Source organism: Trachinotus anak, unplaced genomic scaffold (assembly GCF_046630095.1).
Source record: "Trachinotus anak isolate AG129_WGS33_773 ecotype Australia unplaced genomic scaffold, CSIRO_AGI_Tana_v1 ptg000011l, whole genome shotgun sequence".
In the NCBI taxonomy this organism is placed as follows: Eukaryota; Metazoa; Chordata; class Actinopteri; order Carangiformes; family Carangidae; genus Trachinotus; species Trachinotus anak.
The window spans coordinates 7,688,059-7,705,000 of record NW_027273862.1 but is presented as its reverse complement, the minus strand read 5'-3'; the positions used below and the strand labels follow the sequence as shown (position 1 = coordinate 7,705,000).

Genomic DNA, 16,942 nt, shown 5'->3' with positions numbered 1-16,942 from the left:
GTTTACCTTTCCTGGGTCTCCTCACACATCAGCCAGGAGCACTGCTCCACCCAGCTCTCTGTGAGTAACCAGGCACAAGATTTACTCTAATCACACTCTTGCCAGAGTGGTCATACAAAAGCTAGGTTGTACTATACATCCACACATTGTTGTATACATTTACAGGCCACAGACGTTGGTAAAGGTGCTACCACAGTCTTAACTGCCACTGTAGGGGAGCACTTTCACATCAATGCGACTGATATCGTTAAATTACAGATGCAACAGTTAATTAAATCTAAAAAACAAAAAAACTAAAAACAATGGGAAATCTCTAGCTAAATCGCGGAAGAATTGCAGAAGTCAGAACAGGGGTAGGTGTGGGTAGATCTTTATTTGTGTTGTACTTTCAAAACAAACTTACGAAGTACAAAGACATTAAAAAACCCAATAAACCTGCAGGATGAACAATAAACATGTCTCACATGAATTAAAAACAGCGTTAAAGGGTAATAAAACTGGTAAATACAAGAGGAATAACAAGCACAGTGTACAAACTGCTGGCACAACTATTGAGAGGTGATTTATAAGATTACAATGATATTGCCACAATAAGCCCCTCAGTGTAGGTGCTCCAAAGCCAAAGCAAACACCTGAGAGCCTGGGGACACATTCTGGCCTGGAAGAGGACATAAGAAGGTGAAACACACTCCTGCTTCCACACAGTTTACTTTCTGCCAGAACATGTGCGGAATCCTTGTCCCACCCTTCAATATTTACTGTGGGGGGACTAGCATCATTAGAGGGGGTCCCTCAGGGCACTCTGTCACACACCCACCTGGGAAGTGACACAGTGGCTTTAAATGAGACAAGACGTTTGTGTCTGGGATTAGCATTTCAAAGCCAAACATGCACATGGGGGCCGTGTGGCGATGCTATGTTAGACTACCCCCCCACCACCTAAGACAGGAGGTAAGATTAAAAAGAGACAGTGAAAAGGACCGTGCTTAACAAACAGGTGGGAACTTCAGTTTTCCTCATTTCTGTCTCTGTCTCCCATCAACCCTTACTACAAGTCGACATCCCGCCCCATCCCCAAACACTCATACTCAGATGGCAGACGCTCTGCTTCATCATCGTCAGACCCGCCCACGGCCTCTGACAAGTGTCAACCTCCACTCCCCCTCCCTCTGCACCACATTGCACAGTATCCCTGACATGTCAGCCAGTACTAGCTTGCTGTTTAGCACTTTTTAAGGAAAGGCCCATAAGGCACTCCCAGGGTCAGGCTGCCTGCACATCTCAGGCTTGTTCGCTCCTTGGTCGTCCATGTCAAACACGACCTGCGCAATATGCACCCGCCAAGCGCCAAAGTGTGCCGCCATCATAAATAACTCCACCAACAATACATCATTTAAGTGGGTGTTCTGCTCTCGTGGGCAACTCTAAACAAATGGCCACATCGATCATTGCGAGTGCCACGTAGGGTAGGCTTGAGCCCCCGAGAGCCGCCCCCCTTTACATAAACACTCACACGTACATACACATACACCTGCTATTTTATAAATAGCATTCTGTTTTCCTAAATAAACCTGCCTTGCCCTCCTGGTGGGGGCCTACGCTTGGTAATCCTGTGGCGCTATGCGGCGAACTAGCAGGTGCTGCTAGTTTAACTAGCGCAGCACTCCTCCTGACACAGACAGCCCTATTGTTTGGCAGTGCTGAATAATTAATATTGTCGACAACCTTTAAACAACCTTACGTCAGACTCATCTGTCATGGCATCCCGCTGAGGGGCCTGGGTGCTAGCATCGGCTCAGATGTGTGCTTTGAGCCCACGGGTGTAAAAGGGGGAGAGGTGAAGTGCTATATTAACTGTTGGCCCGCGGCAAGCTAACACAGGAGGTCGGTGGCTCCGCAGACGGCCCCTCACGTTCTTCTGTTTTTGACCTCACTCCATCCCTCAATACCCCAAGCCAGCATCACTCATTGTTTTGTGTGAAAAGGGGTTAGGGAGGGGAGCGGGGCATGACTCCATCTTGAGATAACATATGGAGAGGCTATTGCCTTACAATCCATCACAGGCCGGGACAAATGAGAACAACCTGGATTTCATATTGGAGGCATTTCCCTGAGTAGAAACAACAAGGTAAGTAGAAGGTGGAAAGCTGGCTAGCTCTCATTCTGTTGTTTACAGAGGACCACCAGCATGGTCAGGAGCTCCCAGGATGCAAAGGAAATGGAGAAGCCACATCAAAACATTCTCTGCCATATTGTATAAAAAGCACACTTTCAATTACCTGTATGGGTATGTTGTTTGAGAGGTCAATTATTTAAGTCCTAGGTTGTAATTTCAATTAAATGTAATATGTAATGTACCTCTCATTACTGTCCCATCAAAGATTCCTCTGGACTATATGCACAGGTGTGTACATCCAAAGCATATATGCAAGTTTGTTCAAATAAATCCAATTCCTTTATAAGATATTTATCAATGTTATTTATCAGAATACCAGAATTTTCAGTGACTCCGAAAACCATTTCTTCATATTCCACAACAATATCTGGGATCCTGTCCTGCTGAAATCCTGGCATATTCACAGATGGTTCTCCGACTTTTTAACCTCCCTGGAATACCAGATGGGTGAGGATTAAAGTATCAGGACATTTCAGATAGTGTAAGGCAGGTTCATGATCACAGAAAAATATATGAAAACTTTCACGGACTGGCATGTTATTCCATAAACTTTTTCTGGCATATATTCTCTTGTCCATTGTGGAAAACCACAATCACTCATCTGGTGCTCTACGAAGCCAAAACAAGCTCCATATATTTCCAAACGCTGGTGCATGAATAGCGGTGCGTCAAGGTAAATCACATTAACGACAAGTTAAAAAAAGTCAGCTCCTACACAGACTTAAAAGTGCTGGACAAATAAATGTCAACATTTCCACGCACTCACAAAGGAAATCATGAAAAAAACGCAGACAATATGTGTGCCCAATCATGCAAAACACACACACAAACACACGCATGTGAAAACACACCACCATGTCCCCACCTCATTGTGAATCTCCTCACAGTGCTGTAGCGTTGTCGGCAACAGGGTCAGCAAGCTGTGGGAGCCTGTCTCTGGGTCAGTGTGCAGGTTGGACAGGGCCTCTTGGCAGCGTGACTGGATGTAGGTCAGGGTCCCACTGGAACACTGGTAGGAAAGGGACAGTGTTATACAAATAACTGCCACGCAGGGTTTACCTAAAGCCTTGAACCCGTGTAGCATGTAAAAATAACTACCAGGTAGGAGAGGTGTTGATGACGAACCCCTTAAATGTTACTCGACTCATCATGATCTAATGTAGCTGCTGTCACCATCACATATATTTATATCACAAAACAAAAGACTGTATCAGTGTACTGTACGTCTGAATGCATTTTAGACTATGGTTGATTTAAAAAAAATTGGAGATCTTATTTAATTGATCATGGCCTCTGTATTTCTCAGTGGATTATAAGGTCAGGTGACAAGTTTATGTGTACAAGGTATCACTTTCCATTTCACTGAAAACATCACTTTTTTTTGTTTTTTGTGTTGAAGGTTTTTTATTTTATGCAGTCTTTGCCTAAAACCACGTGTAAGCACCAGCAGCAGTCCGTACTGAAACCAAAGGGGACAGTTGGAGCGCACGACAAATTTTTAAACTCTCTCCCTTTCAGGCCTGTTTGCGTCTCACCTCGGCCACTCTGTGCGTGGAGCTGAAGCGTGCAGTGTCTCCAGCTAGGACACAGTGCTGGTGGGTACTGTTCAGGTCATCTGATAAACACAAGGGAGAGGAAACTGTCAGAGCACTCTCACCAACACCACCAGTCAGTAATCATCAAAAGAGCAGCGAGGAACAGTAAACAGAGTATTCACCCAACAGAAAATAAAGCACTGTAGAACACAAAAGAGCAGCAACGAGAATCGAATAAGAGTGAAGATTTCTTATTTTGATGTGGTTTTAATTAATTGTAATAAAGAACAGAGGAGACCATAAAAGGAAAAGGACTGATTACGACAGAAAAACAGATGAAAAGCAGAGCATGAGGGAACATGACAACTAAATCATCTTGTTCTCTCAGACAGATTGCGCTGGGTCCAGCACCGAATCAAATAGAATGAGCAGCATTGTACTATAATTTTAATTACCAAACAAAACCAGATCGTGCTCAATCTGTCAAGATGGAAGAGCCATACCAACAAACATTTGTCCAATATCACAGGAGCTTTACAAAGAGGCCTTACTGCTGTTTCCTGTGTATCCCTCCATGTGTTTCTTTGTGTGTATAGATGTTTCGCAGCTCTGCCATTATTTGCCTCATACCAATAATTAATTTAGCCATGACAGAGCTGTCATTCACAGCACATGTGCATATTTACACCCGCCTTGAGCAAGAGTACACCGGCTAATGCCTGTGATTTGAAAGTCAAACAGCCAAATGCTTTGGGAGAAAGATATTATTGTTTGGTGGGAGAAAAAAAAGATGGTGACAAACAAAACAACTTGCCGGTGTTTTCTTCACCCTGATGAGATTGTGAAGGATTAGGTCTCTGGGCAGAATTACTCTGCGTCTTTAAAACTGTTTATATCCAATAACAAATTATCTCCATCAATCTGTTCTTTTCTTGGCGCGTCTGATGCGTCAGTGGGATCAGGAGGGAGTAGAGGCAAACTCGATAACTGTAATAAATATTTATCTTTCTTTCAACCCCTGCGCCTGCTGCCACTTGTCCTCCTTTTCCAGGAAGCAGGCTTTTAAATATATTGGGTCAACTCTTTTCTCCAGTCCCCCTGTGCATTGGGAGCTGGAAATCTGATTATTGAACAGGCCCAGTGTCAAGACTTGCATTGTTCTTTTTTAACCACTGAAATTCCATTTGGGTGGAAATGATGGTGATTCAATTTGCTTCCAACAGCTCAGACATTAGCAGTTCAAAAGGGCCAGCCGGCGACAAATGGTGCTGAAAAGACATTATGGTGTCTGTGGTCATACACCACTGTCGTTTTCTTTTAATACCACAAAACTACTTATCATATGGTGTATGTCACTAAAACACTGGTACAATATATTTTAACACTTGGTTTAGTGGTGATCGCTTTGTCGGTGGGTGTACGTGTGTGTTTGAAAGGGGAGGGGAGGTATATCCTCCATTCAATAAGTAGGGGGACCACATTCTTTGCATGTGCGAGGGCGTTTATTTTTGTGCATGCAATGTGTGCAAATTTATAGGTGCGTGCACATGTTCGTGCACCGTGCCAAGTCTTTAATGCAGGTAGACTGACAAAGCGACAGACGGCCAAGGACTGTGTGAGCTGCTATCGTTGTGCAGCAGTTGGCCTCTCAAGGGCGTACTCACCAAGTGGAGCATAAATCCCCACTGATCCGCGACAGTCAAGTCCCATTAGAATGGTCTGCACAACAGCCCATCACTCTATTATCATGGTTGGCCTGAAACTGACTGTTCTATTGTAAATCTTATCCAGCTAAAGAAGGTCGGCTTCAAGCCCTTTCAAGCTGAATATTGGGTACAGACATCACTGCTCTCAGATGAAAACATAGCAGCTTCAAAGAGTCCACTTCAGGAATTCATTAAAACCTTCCTATTCCTTACTTGCAAAAGAACTGATTCAGATTGAAAAACACTTACTAGAGGCATATTTGAAAGCTAATCTCAGCATTGTAACTTAATGTAGATACAATCGATAGGTATCAAATTATCAGTTAGATACAGCAGCATCTCTTTGTGGCTTCTTTATTGTGCTGTAGATTTAATTGTAAATAGATCAAATTTTTGCCCATCACTCCACACTCAATAATCCATAATAACAAATGTTTTTGGATTTTTTTTTTTTTTTTGAGAGTATTTATAGAAGTTGATCTGTTGGTGGTAATTTCAGCTTCTAGTCTTCTTGGGGAAGTCTGGACTGGATTCGGGCAATTTATCCCATACCTCCTCATACATCTTCTCAAGCGCTGTCAGATTGGCTGGGAAGCATCTGTGAACTGCCATCTTCAGGTCTTCCATGGGGTTTAAGTCTTGACTTAAGCCACTCGGTGTGGCTCAGGTCATTTTCATGCTGAAAGGTGAACCGTCGCTCCAGGCTCAGGTGGTGTGAACTCTGTAGCAGGTTCTCTTCAAGCAACTCTCTGTATTTGGCTCCATTCACCTTCCCTCAATTCTGGCCAGTCTTGCTGTCCCTGCGTCTGTCCCTGTGTTTGCTAGTCATGGCCCTTGAAGTTCTGCTCAAAGCGTTCAGTCTCATCGGAATCTTTGTGTACTGAGAGTCATTTGATGATCATTTGTCATTTTTATTTGTCAAATGCATTTAAGTCAAAATGACTTCTGTCTACCATCTCTCCAGAGGACTTCTGTTGGAGAGACTGTTGGGTCGCCTCCCTGACCCTTCTTGGCCCTTCTTGCCCAATCACTGACCAGACCAGACTGTGGTGTTTCCAAACTTCTCCATTTCACAGTTATTGAAATTGCCCAGTTAAATTTGCTACAGGTGGACTCCAGTCCAGGTCTAGACGCATCTGGAGGATAACTGAAGCAAAGATGAGGCACCTGACCACAATCTGGAGTCACAGAAAAGCATCTGAATAATTTTTGCGAATCTGAGATTTTAGTTTTTGGTTTTTGATAAATTTGCAAACATTTCTGAAGTGCTCATTAAAAAAAAACAATAAAGTGTGCAAAAAGAGGAGGGATATGAAATACTCTCTGAAGGTGCTACAGATATACTAAATGATACATAGATGTATTCAGTGTTTTCTTTGCCTTTTATTTATCTTTGCACATTTGGCCTCATATATATCAATACATCTACTATCACTATGCAGAATGCTCCTACTAACTCAAGCAATCATGTTACAATTACCTTGTGGCAAACAATAATAACCTTTCCACCCAAACCTTTTCTCGAAGAACTGTATGTTTTCTTGTAAAAATATTATCACAGGTTAGAAAGAGCTCTATTGCTATAAAACAAAATGAAACTTAACAAAAAATAGCACACAAAAAAGACTTAATATGCAGCATACCTCCCCCAAACATGTATTTGATATAATCTCAGTTACATTGTCCTGAGTCTAAACCCGTAACACTGTTTAAAACCTTCTGAAGCTGAAAGCTGCTGTAAATCTTAGCAGTTTATTTATGACATTTACGTAGAGAGCACAGGTAGGGGTTCGGTCGCATCATAAAAAACACTGACAGCATATGTGACTGTATACCAGATGGATATACGTGCTTGCTGTTGAAGGGATCAAAACGGTGATCTTTTAATCACATGAAAGCCTCTCTAATCACAAGGTCAAACACATATGCAATATATTACCACATATGTTGATGGATAACAGATTAGATAGCAAAATAAGAGGAGAAGCAAATGAAGGAAATTCTTTTGTTGTATTGATTTCTATGTAAATATAGAGTAGAGTTATGCTGATGCAGTTTTGGGACAGTGTGTATATCACAGGAGACACATGTCTGCCCACACCAGTTAGTAGTGACTGCATTACAAGAGAGTTAGACAAACCAAATTGGAGAATAAAAGTAGCAAAAAAAAAAAAAAAAAAAGCAAGGGCTTTGGTAATTGAAATATTTCTGTTGTTTAAATTTAGAAATAAAAAAAATCAGTAATTCATTGAGCAGATGAAGGGAGGTCTGACTAAAGATTTTACTCTATGTCTATCCTTATATACTTATGACAGCAGGGTGCCCTGAAAAAATAATAAATCCCCCATCCATCCAACCAGGGGTCCTAACTTCTTGCGCAGCTGAACACAAGCTTCCGCTGTGATGTGGATAAATGTCCTCACACTCAGAAAATATGAGAAAGCTTGGAAGGAAGGGCCCACGAGGCCAAAAAGAGGAGGGTGGAGGTGTCTGCTGCAGCCAAAAGCATTAAGCTATGATTTACACCCCTGTGGCTCGCTGTCTGTCCTCTCCATTGAGACATAGTCAGCACTGGGTCACAGGACTTCAAAAAATAACATTTGGTTTTCCTAACCTCTCTAATGCACACAATTTCATGGAACCTTAAAGCTCCGTGTTTGGGCCAAGTAACCCCGCTCACACACATACACGCCTCAGCTCCATCTCTCCTGCAGGGAGGGTTAGAAGAGAATAGAGATTAGAGCATGGGAGTGAGTTTGAAGTGCATCCTGCTGGCATGGGTCATTTGGGACAAAGTACAAGAAACACTAAAACACAGGGTAATAAAAGTGCTCCTTCCTCCAACGTCAGACATGGTGGTGAATGTGGCCAAGTTGTGTGAGCAACGTGTTTACATGTGCATGTGTGTGTGTCTTTGTGTGTGTTTATAGAGCAAGATTTAGTACCTCTCATGTAATAGCAATCCCCAGACTCCAGTGGCAGCATCAGGCCAGGTGTGTGGATGTCCCAGGCTACTTTGAGCCCAATCCTCCAGCATGCCTTCTCACCGCTGCCCCCCTCACTGCTCTCACCTGTCAGTCATACACAACCCAACTCACTGAAACATTTGCATTTTACATTTATATTCACATTCCAGGCACTAGGTGGATAGTTTCATCCAGTATGACTTAAACTGAATGTAATGCAATACGCTTAAACTTATATTTCTCACATTGTTATGTAAATAAAGGTGTTTTATCACTTTATAAATAATAATAATAAGACAATAATTTAAGACAATATTAATTCTATTAATTGATTTAAGATTTTTTTCCCACATCTGCAATAAAATGCAATAGATGGAAAACAGTATTAGCACCATGTTAAATCTGTGTAAATCAGTGCCCATTGACCATCTGCAAAGATGTAGCCAAAATAAAAAAAACAATAATAAAGGATTGCCACTTTAAATACAAAGGAGTGCAATGATTAAATCCATACCACCCAAACAATGGATGTAAGATCTCTGCCTCCAGAAAGTAAGAATCACTTAAGAACCAGGCAAAGATGATATGTGTTGCTGTGATCATATTGGCTGTTAGCACAGGATCTTTATGCTATCATTATGCTGTCCAAGAGGAAATAGTTGGATAAAAGCCCTTGATGTTGTTTAGTGTGTGTGTGAGAGTGTGTTATTAGACAGCAGGTATCCTATGATATTCCTGTTTCTGAACCCATTCACTGTAACCACCTCCTCTGTTCTTCTCTCTCCTTCCATTCTTACATGGCATACTAAGAAAACAAGATTTGGCCTGGCTGGCCAACACCCTTCAGCAAAATCAATACTAAAGTCTTTCTGGGCCTCTCTGCCCCACAGCTGCCTTTTCCTTTGCTCAGCACGGATAAATAGTAACTTAATTTCCAGCCATTGTGCTCTGAGAGCCAGCTAATGACAGCACTCCCCACGGCCTCAGGAATGGTGGGAGATCATCCTCCTTGCTGGAAAACACTCAGTCGTGGCAGATTCCTTTGGATCAGCGCAGCTGGGAAAAACACAGCACAGAACACTTCGCAGGCTGAAGCGGGAAAAAAAAAAAAAAAAGGTGAGGCTGCTCAAAGAGAAAAAAAACCCTCAAAGGAAGCAGGTGCCATGCAAAACATCTAGTCTCTGTAAATCTAAGATGTCCAAGGTGCTGTGTTTCTTTCTTCTCTAAAAGTGCAACATTCCTCAAGGTAACAATTTCATTAGCTGGTCCTGTGAGCCCTTTAGAACCAGCAACTGGAATATATCTCTATGGCACTCTGCTCAGTCTTTCCTCTCTAAAGTCTGTGCGAGCCGTGGGGTCACTTAAGACTAGAAAAGACACAGCTGCTGAGCACGGTGAAGTGTTACGCCGTAGTGCTTGAAGCCCATGTTCACAGGGTCAGAGTTGAAATGGCTTAAAACAAATCATCGAAGCAGACCTCTGGAGCAGGTGTTTCTGGTTAAGAAACCCGAGTGAAGAAAGCCCAGCTGTAAAGTGTGCTGGGATGTCAGAGCAGTTGGCACTACACCTGTGACACTGTAAAATTACAGTTTCAAGACACAGATGCAGACTCAGCTTAAACAGTGTTGTCCAAGTACAGTATATTATATTTTACATTGTATACTATGCTAACTTGAAAACATGTACCTGATTGTAAGTCAAACCTGTTTCCTATGTCTTTTTTTCATATGGCGCTACAGTTTTGCATATGCTCTAGAGAGCAAAGTTCTTCTCTCACTGAGATTCTCTATCAACTCGATCAGCAAATACGATCGGCTCTTGAAAGGGAGCGTATTCCATAATTAGGGGACATCGTATTATCCATACAGTACAGTCAGGAACACTTTTCAAAGCAGGGCTCATTATTCCATATCAGATAATTGCACATTGATCATTTCTTGGGGAAATGATTTAGATGAGATGCAGTCTGTGTGATAAGGCCTGTTTGTTAGACTGCACCATTGAGTGTGTGTTAAGAGCTCAGATCCAAATGTCTGTGATCTCCCAACGCACAGTCGGCGATAAGGCTGTCAGCAGCAAGCTGGTGATGACATTTGATAATGCCCTGACACTATCACATAGATGGATCTGATGGTTGCCTCACCAGAGGCCATGTCTACAGCTGCTACAGCGCTGCTGTAGGGCCATAATACACAAGGTTAGCTGCATCTGATCCACCATAAAGCAGCTGAGATAAGTTGATGGAATTTTGAAGTAAAAGAGAAAAAGGGATCTTAATTTCAGAAACAACATGACAATAACTAGCATGATCTACTTTGGATTATAGGTGTGAAAGTCTTAAATAAAAGATTCTTAAGTGTTGAATTTATGGTTCTCAAAGTTCGGTCCAGTTAGCACAGTTATGACGGTACACTATTTCAGCTTTGACTCTTACCTTTGTCATCATAACAGCTATAGCTGTAAACAGCCACTGGTGAATGAGTGATCAGGTTCTCATCGTGGTGCCACCCTACTGCCATTTTCCCCATGCCGTAGTATGGCTCCTCCTTCAGTTGGCTCATAGCTGCCGGGTCCATGTAGTTGAGTAAGGTGACATTGAACTTGACTGGACCGGTGCATACCTGCGGTGGACTGGGCTGGGAACAGCCCTGCCCGCTTGCCTGTTCCTCCTTGTCCTCGATGTGGTAATCTGACAGGCTGTGCTTTAGCTGGGCCACAGGTTTCCCCTGGACCCCCAGTCCCACAGGTTCAGTCGGTGTGTCGCTGATGGCCTTAGGCGCCCAGCCAGGGCACTTCCCTTCACTTTGTTCAGACCCTGCTGCAACACTGGTTTCACTTGGTTTGACCTGGGAGGTCTCTCCCTCCTCGCTGCTGTGTTTGGACTCAGTCTCCCACTCCCCTTCTTGTTTTGACCCAGAGCAGCCTTCTTCACTGTGTTTTGACTCAATGTCCCACTCCTCGCTGTGCTTGGACTCTGTGTCCCCCTCCTCACTTTGTCTGGACTCTGAGTCCCCTCCTTCACTGTTCTTGGAGTCTTCACTGTGCTTAGACTCTGTGTCCCCCTCTTTACCTTGTTTGGCCTCGACCTCCCCCTTTGCACATTGCGTTAGCCTGTCTCCTTCCTTCAGCTGAGACACGTCGGAGCAGAAGAAGGTGTTAAGCTCCCACAATGCCTTGCAAGCAGCTCTCAAGTCAGGGTCACAACAGTTTTGTCCTTTGACCTCAGTGTCCTCACTGTGCCAGGGGATGGCAAAGAGCCGTGTGTCCAGATATCGGTAGGTGTGGCCCGGCTCACCCAGCAGAGCCCGTGACACGGCGGTGAACACATCTCGGTCACGGACACGAACCAGATCCCTCAGGAGGCAGCCTTTGCTTCTCAGGGTGAGCAGAGCTGCCTGCACCTGACCATGGAGCTCGGCAGGCAGCGAGCAGGATCTCCTCAGAACCAGGCCAGAGTAACTGGAGTCCCACTGGAAAACAAGTCATTTTTATCATAATGAGACTGTGACAAAGGTTCACAGATCATTAGTGTTATCTGGAACTGTGGCGGGCTCACCAGTTGCTGAAAGCCCCTGTCCGAAGGTCCCAGAAAGGGGATCTTCTGGTCTCCCAACTCCTGCAATAACTTCCGCCTCTGTGGAACAGGACACAGTAGAACAGACTGATAAGCAGCTGCAGATGTATTCCTGGCTGCAGTACTTGTACATAGGACAACTGTGCCTCAGCAAATGTGCAATATCCTCAAGTGCATTATCTCAGCTGCTTTTTTTATTGCATCATATTGTTTTACATATATTTTATTCATAGATTGTGTAGTTTAAATTAGTTCAGTTTTCTTTTTTTAATTGCTGTTTGTGATGAGAGAATGAACAGTCTGGATTGCTACACAATGTCATTGGAGTCATTGTAGTCACTGAATTGAATCTTGAATCTTGAGGACCTACTGCACTTCACTATTGTCTGTTTTTACATATTTACTTTGATGTCAGTGAACAATTGCCTTAACTTTTCTGATCAAATACAGTGAGGTAAACTACACAGAGCTTAAGACCCTCAACTTCTAAAACTTAAAGGCTGAGGTTGAAAAACACACATTTACAAAGTCCCTGCCAAACTCCCAAATACTTCAAAATGTATGCATTTACCTGAGCCCTACATTTCTAAAATCATCACACTATTCTCTCTGCATGACTTATATGTGTTAATTCAACACAACGTTGCTATCTGCAAAAAACATTGCTCATGAATAATCTTATTATCAAGGAATAAATATTATCATCTGGTTGTAATGCTTCTGGTTTGGCACTTAAAGTACTGAAAAGACAACATCTGAGTACAAGACTGCAATATCCTGACCTGAACATATGTTCTTTCGAAACAGTCCAACTCTAATAGTGTGAAATGTACGATAACTGCCTGTGCTGAGTATTGTTAATAGAAAATCTAACTAGAATCAAATTGTACACACGGAATAACTCTGTATTTGAAGCTTCTATTAATGAATGAGCTCTCACAAATGATGCATTCAAAACTGGCTGTGATATCACAGAAACCTGGTAACAAGTCACTTTCATTGACGTCTCACATTTTTATGATATTGTGAAGGCTGCCGTGGGGTTCCTCACAACCTTATAAAAGATGCCCTGTGCCATACAGAGCTCCTCCAATAAAACCTTCAACCTGGTGGAGGGATCAAAGCACCTTTCATTGGGCCACATTCCATCCTGACCTGTAAATCCAATGGCAACTGGCATAAAAACTATATGCCCAAATAAATTTCACAACTGTTTCCCCGCCCTGCCTCTTCATCCCCTCCTGTACGTCCTGTCTGTGGGCCCGTGACCTCTTATTCATTCCCCACGGGTGCACACACGCACAGGCCTCCGCATGGTGTCTCAGCAGCAGGAGAAGGAGAAATGTCACAGGCATGCCACTGTCTTTTTACATCTCTTAAAGTTTTTGGGCAAATGGCCTGTGGATTAATCGCCAAATGTATGTGACAGTTTAAGGGGAACAAAAGTCTGTGTATATTTCAGAGACCAAATATCTCACATTTCTTCTGCCCTTATAATGCCAACACAGCGAATGTGGGAACCGGCTACCAAAACATGTTCTGACTTTTAGAGTGAAATAAAATGTCCTGTTAATAACACTGAAGTGCAGGTATAAAAAGATGTGTGTCCTGACTCAGAAAGGGTGGGACTGGATCAAAAAGAGGGCAAATGGTGAAACCGTGTGCAATAAAGACAGGAGAGAGGGAAACAGAGGCTGATAACAGAGGCCGGTGAAATGGGAGGGCATCAGATCTGAGGCCGTTTGGTGAATTTACCTTCAGGTCTGAATCTTTACTTTAGGCTAAACAATAACACACCTGCTGAAAGTTTTCTTAAAGGATGCACATGAGCGTACAGGCCTCAGGAACAAAAAAAAAAAAAAAAAAAAAGACAGACTCACAGACAGTTGGAATCTAAAAAACAAAACAACATGCACTATTCATGGCCAGACTGCATTCAAAGGCTGTTGGAAGAAATTGACAACCTGACACACATTCATTGGTGTCAAATTCTAACTCATGACAGAAGCTCAGGATATCAAGGTGAGGCTCTGGGCTAGTGTTGTATGTGTATGCGTCTGTGTGTATCTGTGTGTGTGTTTATCTGTGTCCTGCTGTGAGTCTGAATCCTGGCATCCATCTACTGTAGATGTGCGCATGTATACACACACTTCTACAGTAAGATCATTACGGTTGGCTTTATTCAGAGTGGGCAAAGCACTGCTCTATACACATGCACAAAAGTGTGCCTACATACTGCATGTGTATGTGTGTGTGTAGGGCTCCCATACACACACATACATGTCCTTCCTGAAAAATACACAGCCAGGGTAGCGAGCATGATGCCTCAACCCCAAATGCACACAACCAGGGCTGTCACACACCTGTCAAATACATCAAGCTACTCAGAAATTCCACAGAAAAAAAGAAAGACAAGAAGTTACCGGAGCCCTCTCAAGCAGATGGACTCTTGCAGTGTCAGAGAACCGCCATGTCTGTCTTCCTGTGTCTGCGCCTGAAAACCATGAGGCACAAAAAAAAAAAAAAAAAAAAGGTCTGCATTTCCACTCAGACCCAAGAAACGAGATTACCAATCCCATAATAACGTGGATACTTCACGGTACCCGTGCCAACCGTCTGCACTGAGTGATATATCTGATGCGTTTTTTAATCTCTCTCTTCCTTGATGGGATTATTCCCTCAGCCGGACTGTTTATCAGAGAAAAACATATTAGGTAGAATAGAACTCAATTGGTTTGCTTTGATCTTGGCCTATAAGAGATATCAAACTGTGTACCATATATTTATTAATTTCATTTATTTCCCATCTGTGACACTTCAACGGACACTTTCTTCAAAGCGTTCTTTGCAGAGTAGATTAATGTCCAGCACTAAGCATCAATGGCTCAAAATAGCCAGATAACTCCGCTGCTGTGGGGATAAAAGCACTTCCAGTCTCACTTGTGTCTGCCCCAGAGGTTTACTGGAACGCACTGGAAGTGGCACGACTGTTGAAGGAGGACACAGGAATCTTAGAGGGCTTGTCTAGATTTGCTTAATGCATCATAACTGCAGATAAAAGCTACAATGTAGAGTGAGGCCTGAGGAGGGCCTTATAAGTAAAATTCTCACCCCATGCAGTCTCGTGTTTTCCACAGCACACTTTTTGGTCTTTTTGTTTTTTTTGGTCTCTTAAGATAAAGTGTTGCACCTCTTATTTTTGTGATATCAGTATGTTCTTCTTACTCTACAATGTAAGACAAGAGGAACAACATATTTTATTCAAGAGATCCGAGCAAAGAAAGGCAGCACCTCCATCAATACTGGTGCCTCAGAGTGCAGACAGACAGAAAACCTCGGTCAACTCAACTGTGATGAGAGATAGGTGTGTAACAGAGCGCTGTGTTTAAACAGCAAGCCATTGGTACTTGTGTGACACCCATTTCAGAACTGGTCTTCTTCTGCAAAAGTGATGGTGAATCAACAGTTTTGACAAGCCGGCTGTAAAACGTCAGACTCAAACAGACAGACTACCCGTGTACATCAAAGGCGCTTCCGCCATGCTCCATTTGGCACCGGATCGAAGAATGTAGGGAGCATGTGCGAAGCGACAGAGGGTGCGGAGAAGGGCAGGGAGTGCCCACTCCACCAGAACAATTGTGTTTGGATGACGCAAAAAGAAGTCTGTAGAAGCCTTGAATTTCAGTTTTGAATGTGAACTGAGGAAAAAAACATAGACACGTAGAACAATCTGAAAAAAACAATATCCCACGACCCTTCGGCTAACAACATTTAAGTTTGCTCCATAAAGGTCTATATAGGTCAAGGTCTACCTCATCTTCAGAGTATGCCACTTACTTGAACCACAGTGAGATAACACAGCACCTAGGTGCCATCACACACATACCAGACACATACATAACCACACATGCAGGCAGAGGCTGCTGCAGAGTTTTATCATTTATAACACTTTTTTTTTTAAGAGCATGTCTAAAATATGTCCATACTCCTTTATTCACAAACAACACAAAAGCAGCAGCTCCAGTAGTAGTTACAGCTAGTTACAACAAACTATTTTTACCGATTATACGTCTTCATTTCATGTATGCCACACTAACAAAACATCCAGGGCCAAAAATTAACCATTTCTCACTTCTGACTCTTTGTTTACAGCCACCTGTGGCATTCATTTATTTTAAGAATACCAGCTAGAAGTTGTGACTCAGTGTGATGGCTAACAGGGCACACTGGTGAATGGCTAACTGGAATGTGTGGGAGTTGACCTCAGAGTGGGGGCGTCGGTAATGTGTAACCCCATGTCTTCACCGTCCTGCTCAGGACCAGCCCATGAATATGAATTGGACTGTGAGAGCCAGGGGTCAGTCAGGAGGACGGTGCCAGGAACATCTATCACATTGGCTTTCAGCTACTTTTCCACTGATACCATTTTTTTTCTGGATAATCTCTATTAACCTGAGATGGACAGATTCAGTTTGGCATGTAGGTCTAACCCATGCAAACACGGAGGATTAACATGTTTCTCAAATAGACATATTGTAGATACACGTTCTTTTTTTTTGTTTTGTTTTCTTTTCATTAAAAATTGGTACATTGGTATAAAAAAAACCCAGAAATAACTGAGGTTGAATGCTGCTTCATTAACAACTGCATATTTTTTCAAATCAGTGTAGTGAACATTGTGTACATATCGACAGACACGTTCAGCATGTGTTCAGAGGGGGGTCCACAGGTGGGGTAAGTGATGACAAATGGCAGACAGGCCGGCTCTGGCCCATTAATTGTTGTTGGAGGCTGAAGGCTGCGTTGTTCATTTCACCTCGCGACAGGTCGGCGGGGGACGTGATCATTAATATTAGAACATTTCCATCCATCTACCTGAACAAGCGGCCAGTCATTTAAAGGGCTGGCGCTGGGCAGACCTTTCACGCCCTGTTTATATCACTGATCTGAGCACATTACCAGAGCAGTGGGGGACCGCTGCCAGT

The 16,942-nt window shown here is 43.0% G+C and overlaps 1 protein-coding gene across 3 annotated transcripts in view; it reads right to left on the bottom strand.

Moving 5' to 3' along the window:
- fto (FTO alpha-ketoglutarate dependent dioxygenase) overlaps positions 1 to 16,942 on the bottom strand; it is a 118,288-nt gene that overhangs the window by 85,968 nt on the left and 15,378 nt on the right. For 2 of the 3 annotated variants that reach the window (XM_071488459.1, XM_071488460.1), the window contains exons 2-6: positions 11,940 to 12,017; positions 10,818 to 11,853; positions 8,363 to 8,488; positions 3,712 to 3,791; positions 3,042 to 3,185 (exon numbers count right to left, since the gene is read on the bottom strand). In XM_071488459.1, the coding sequence (XP_071344560.1) occupies positions 3,042 to 3,185; positions 3,712 to 3,791; positions 8,363 to 8,488; positions 10,818 to 11,853; positions 11,940 to 12,017 (1,464 nt within the window). Of the gene's footprint in view, positions 1 to 354; positions 2,608 to 3,041; positions 3,186 to 3,711; positions 3,792 to 8,362; positions 8,489 to 10,817; positions 11,854 to 11,939; positions 12,018 to 16,942 lie in introns of those variants that run through there. The other variant, XM_071488461.1, reaches the window with a different exon arrangement.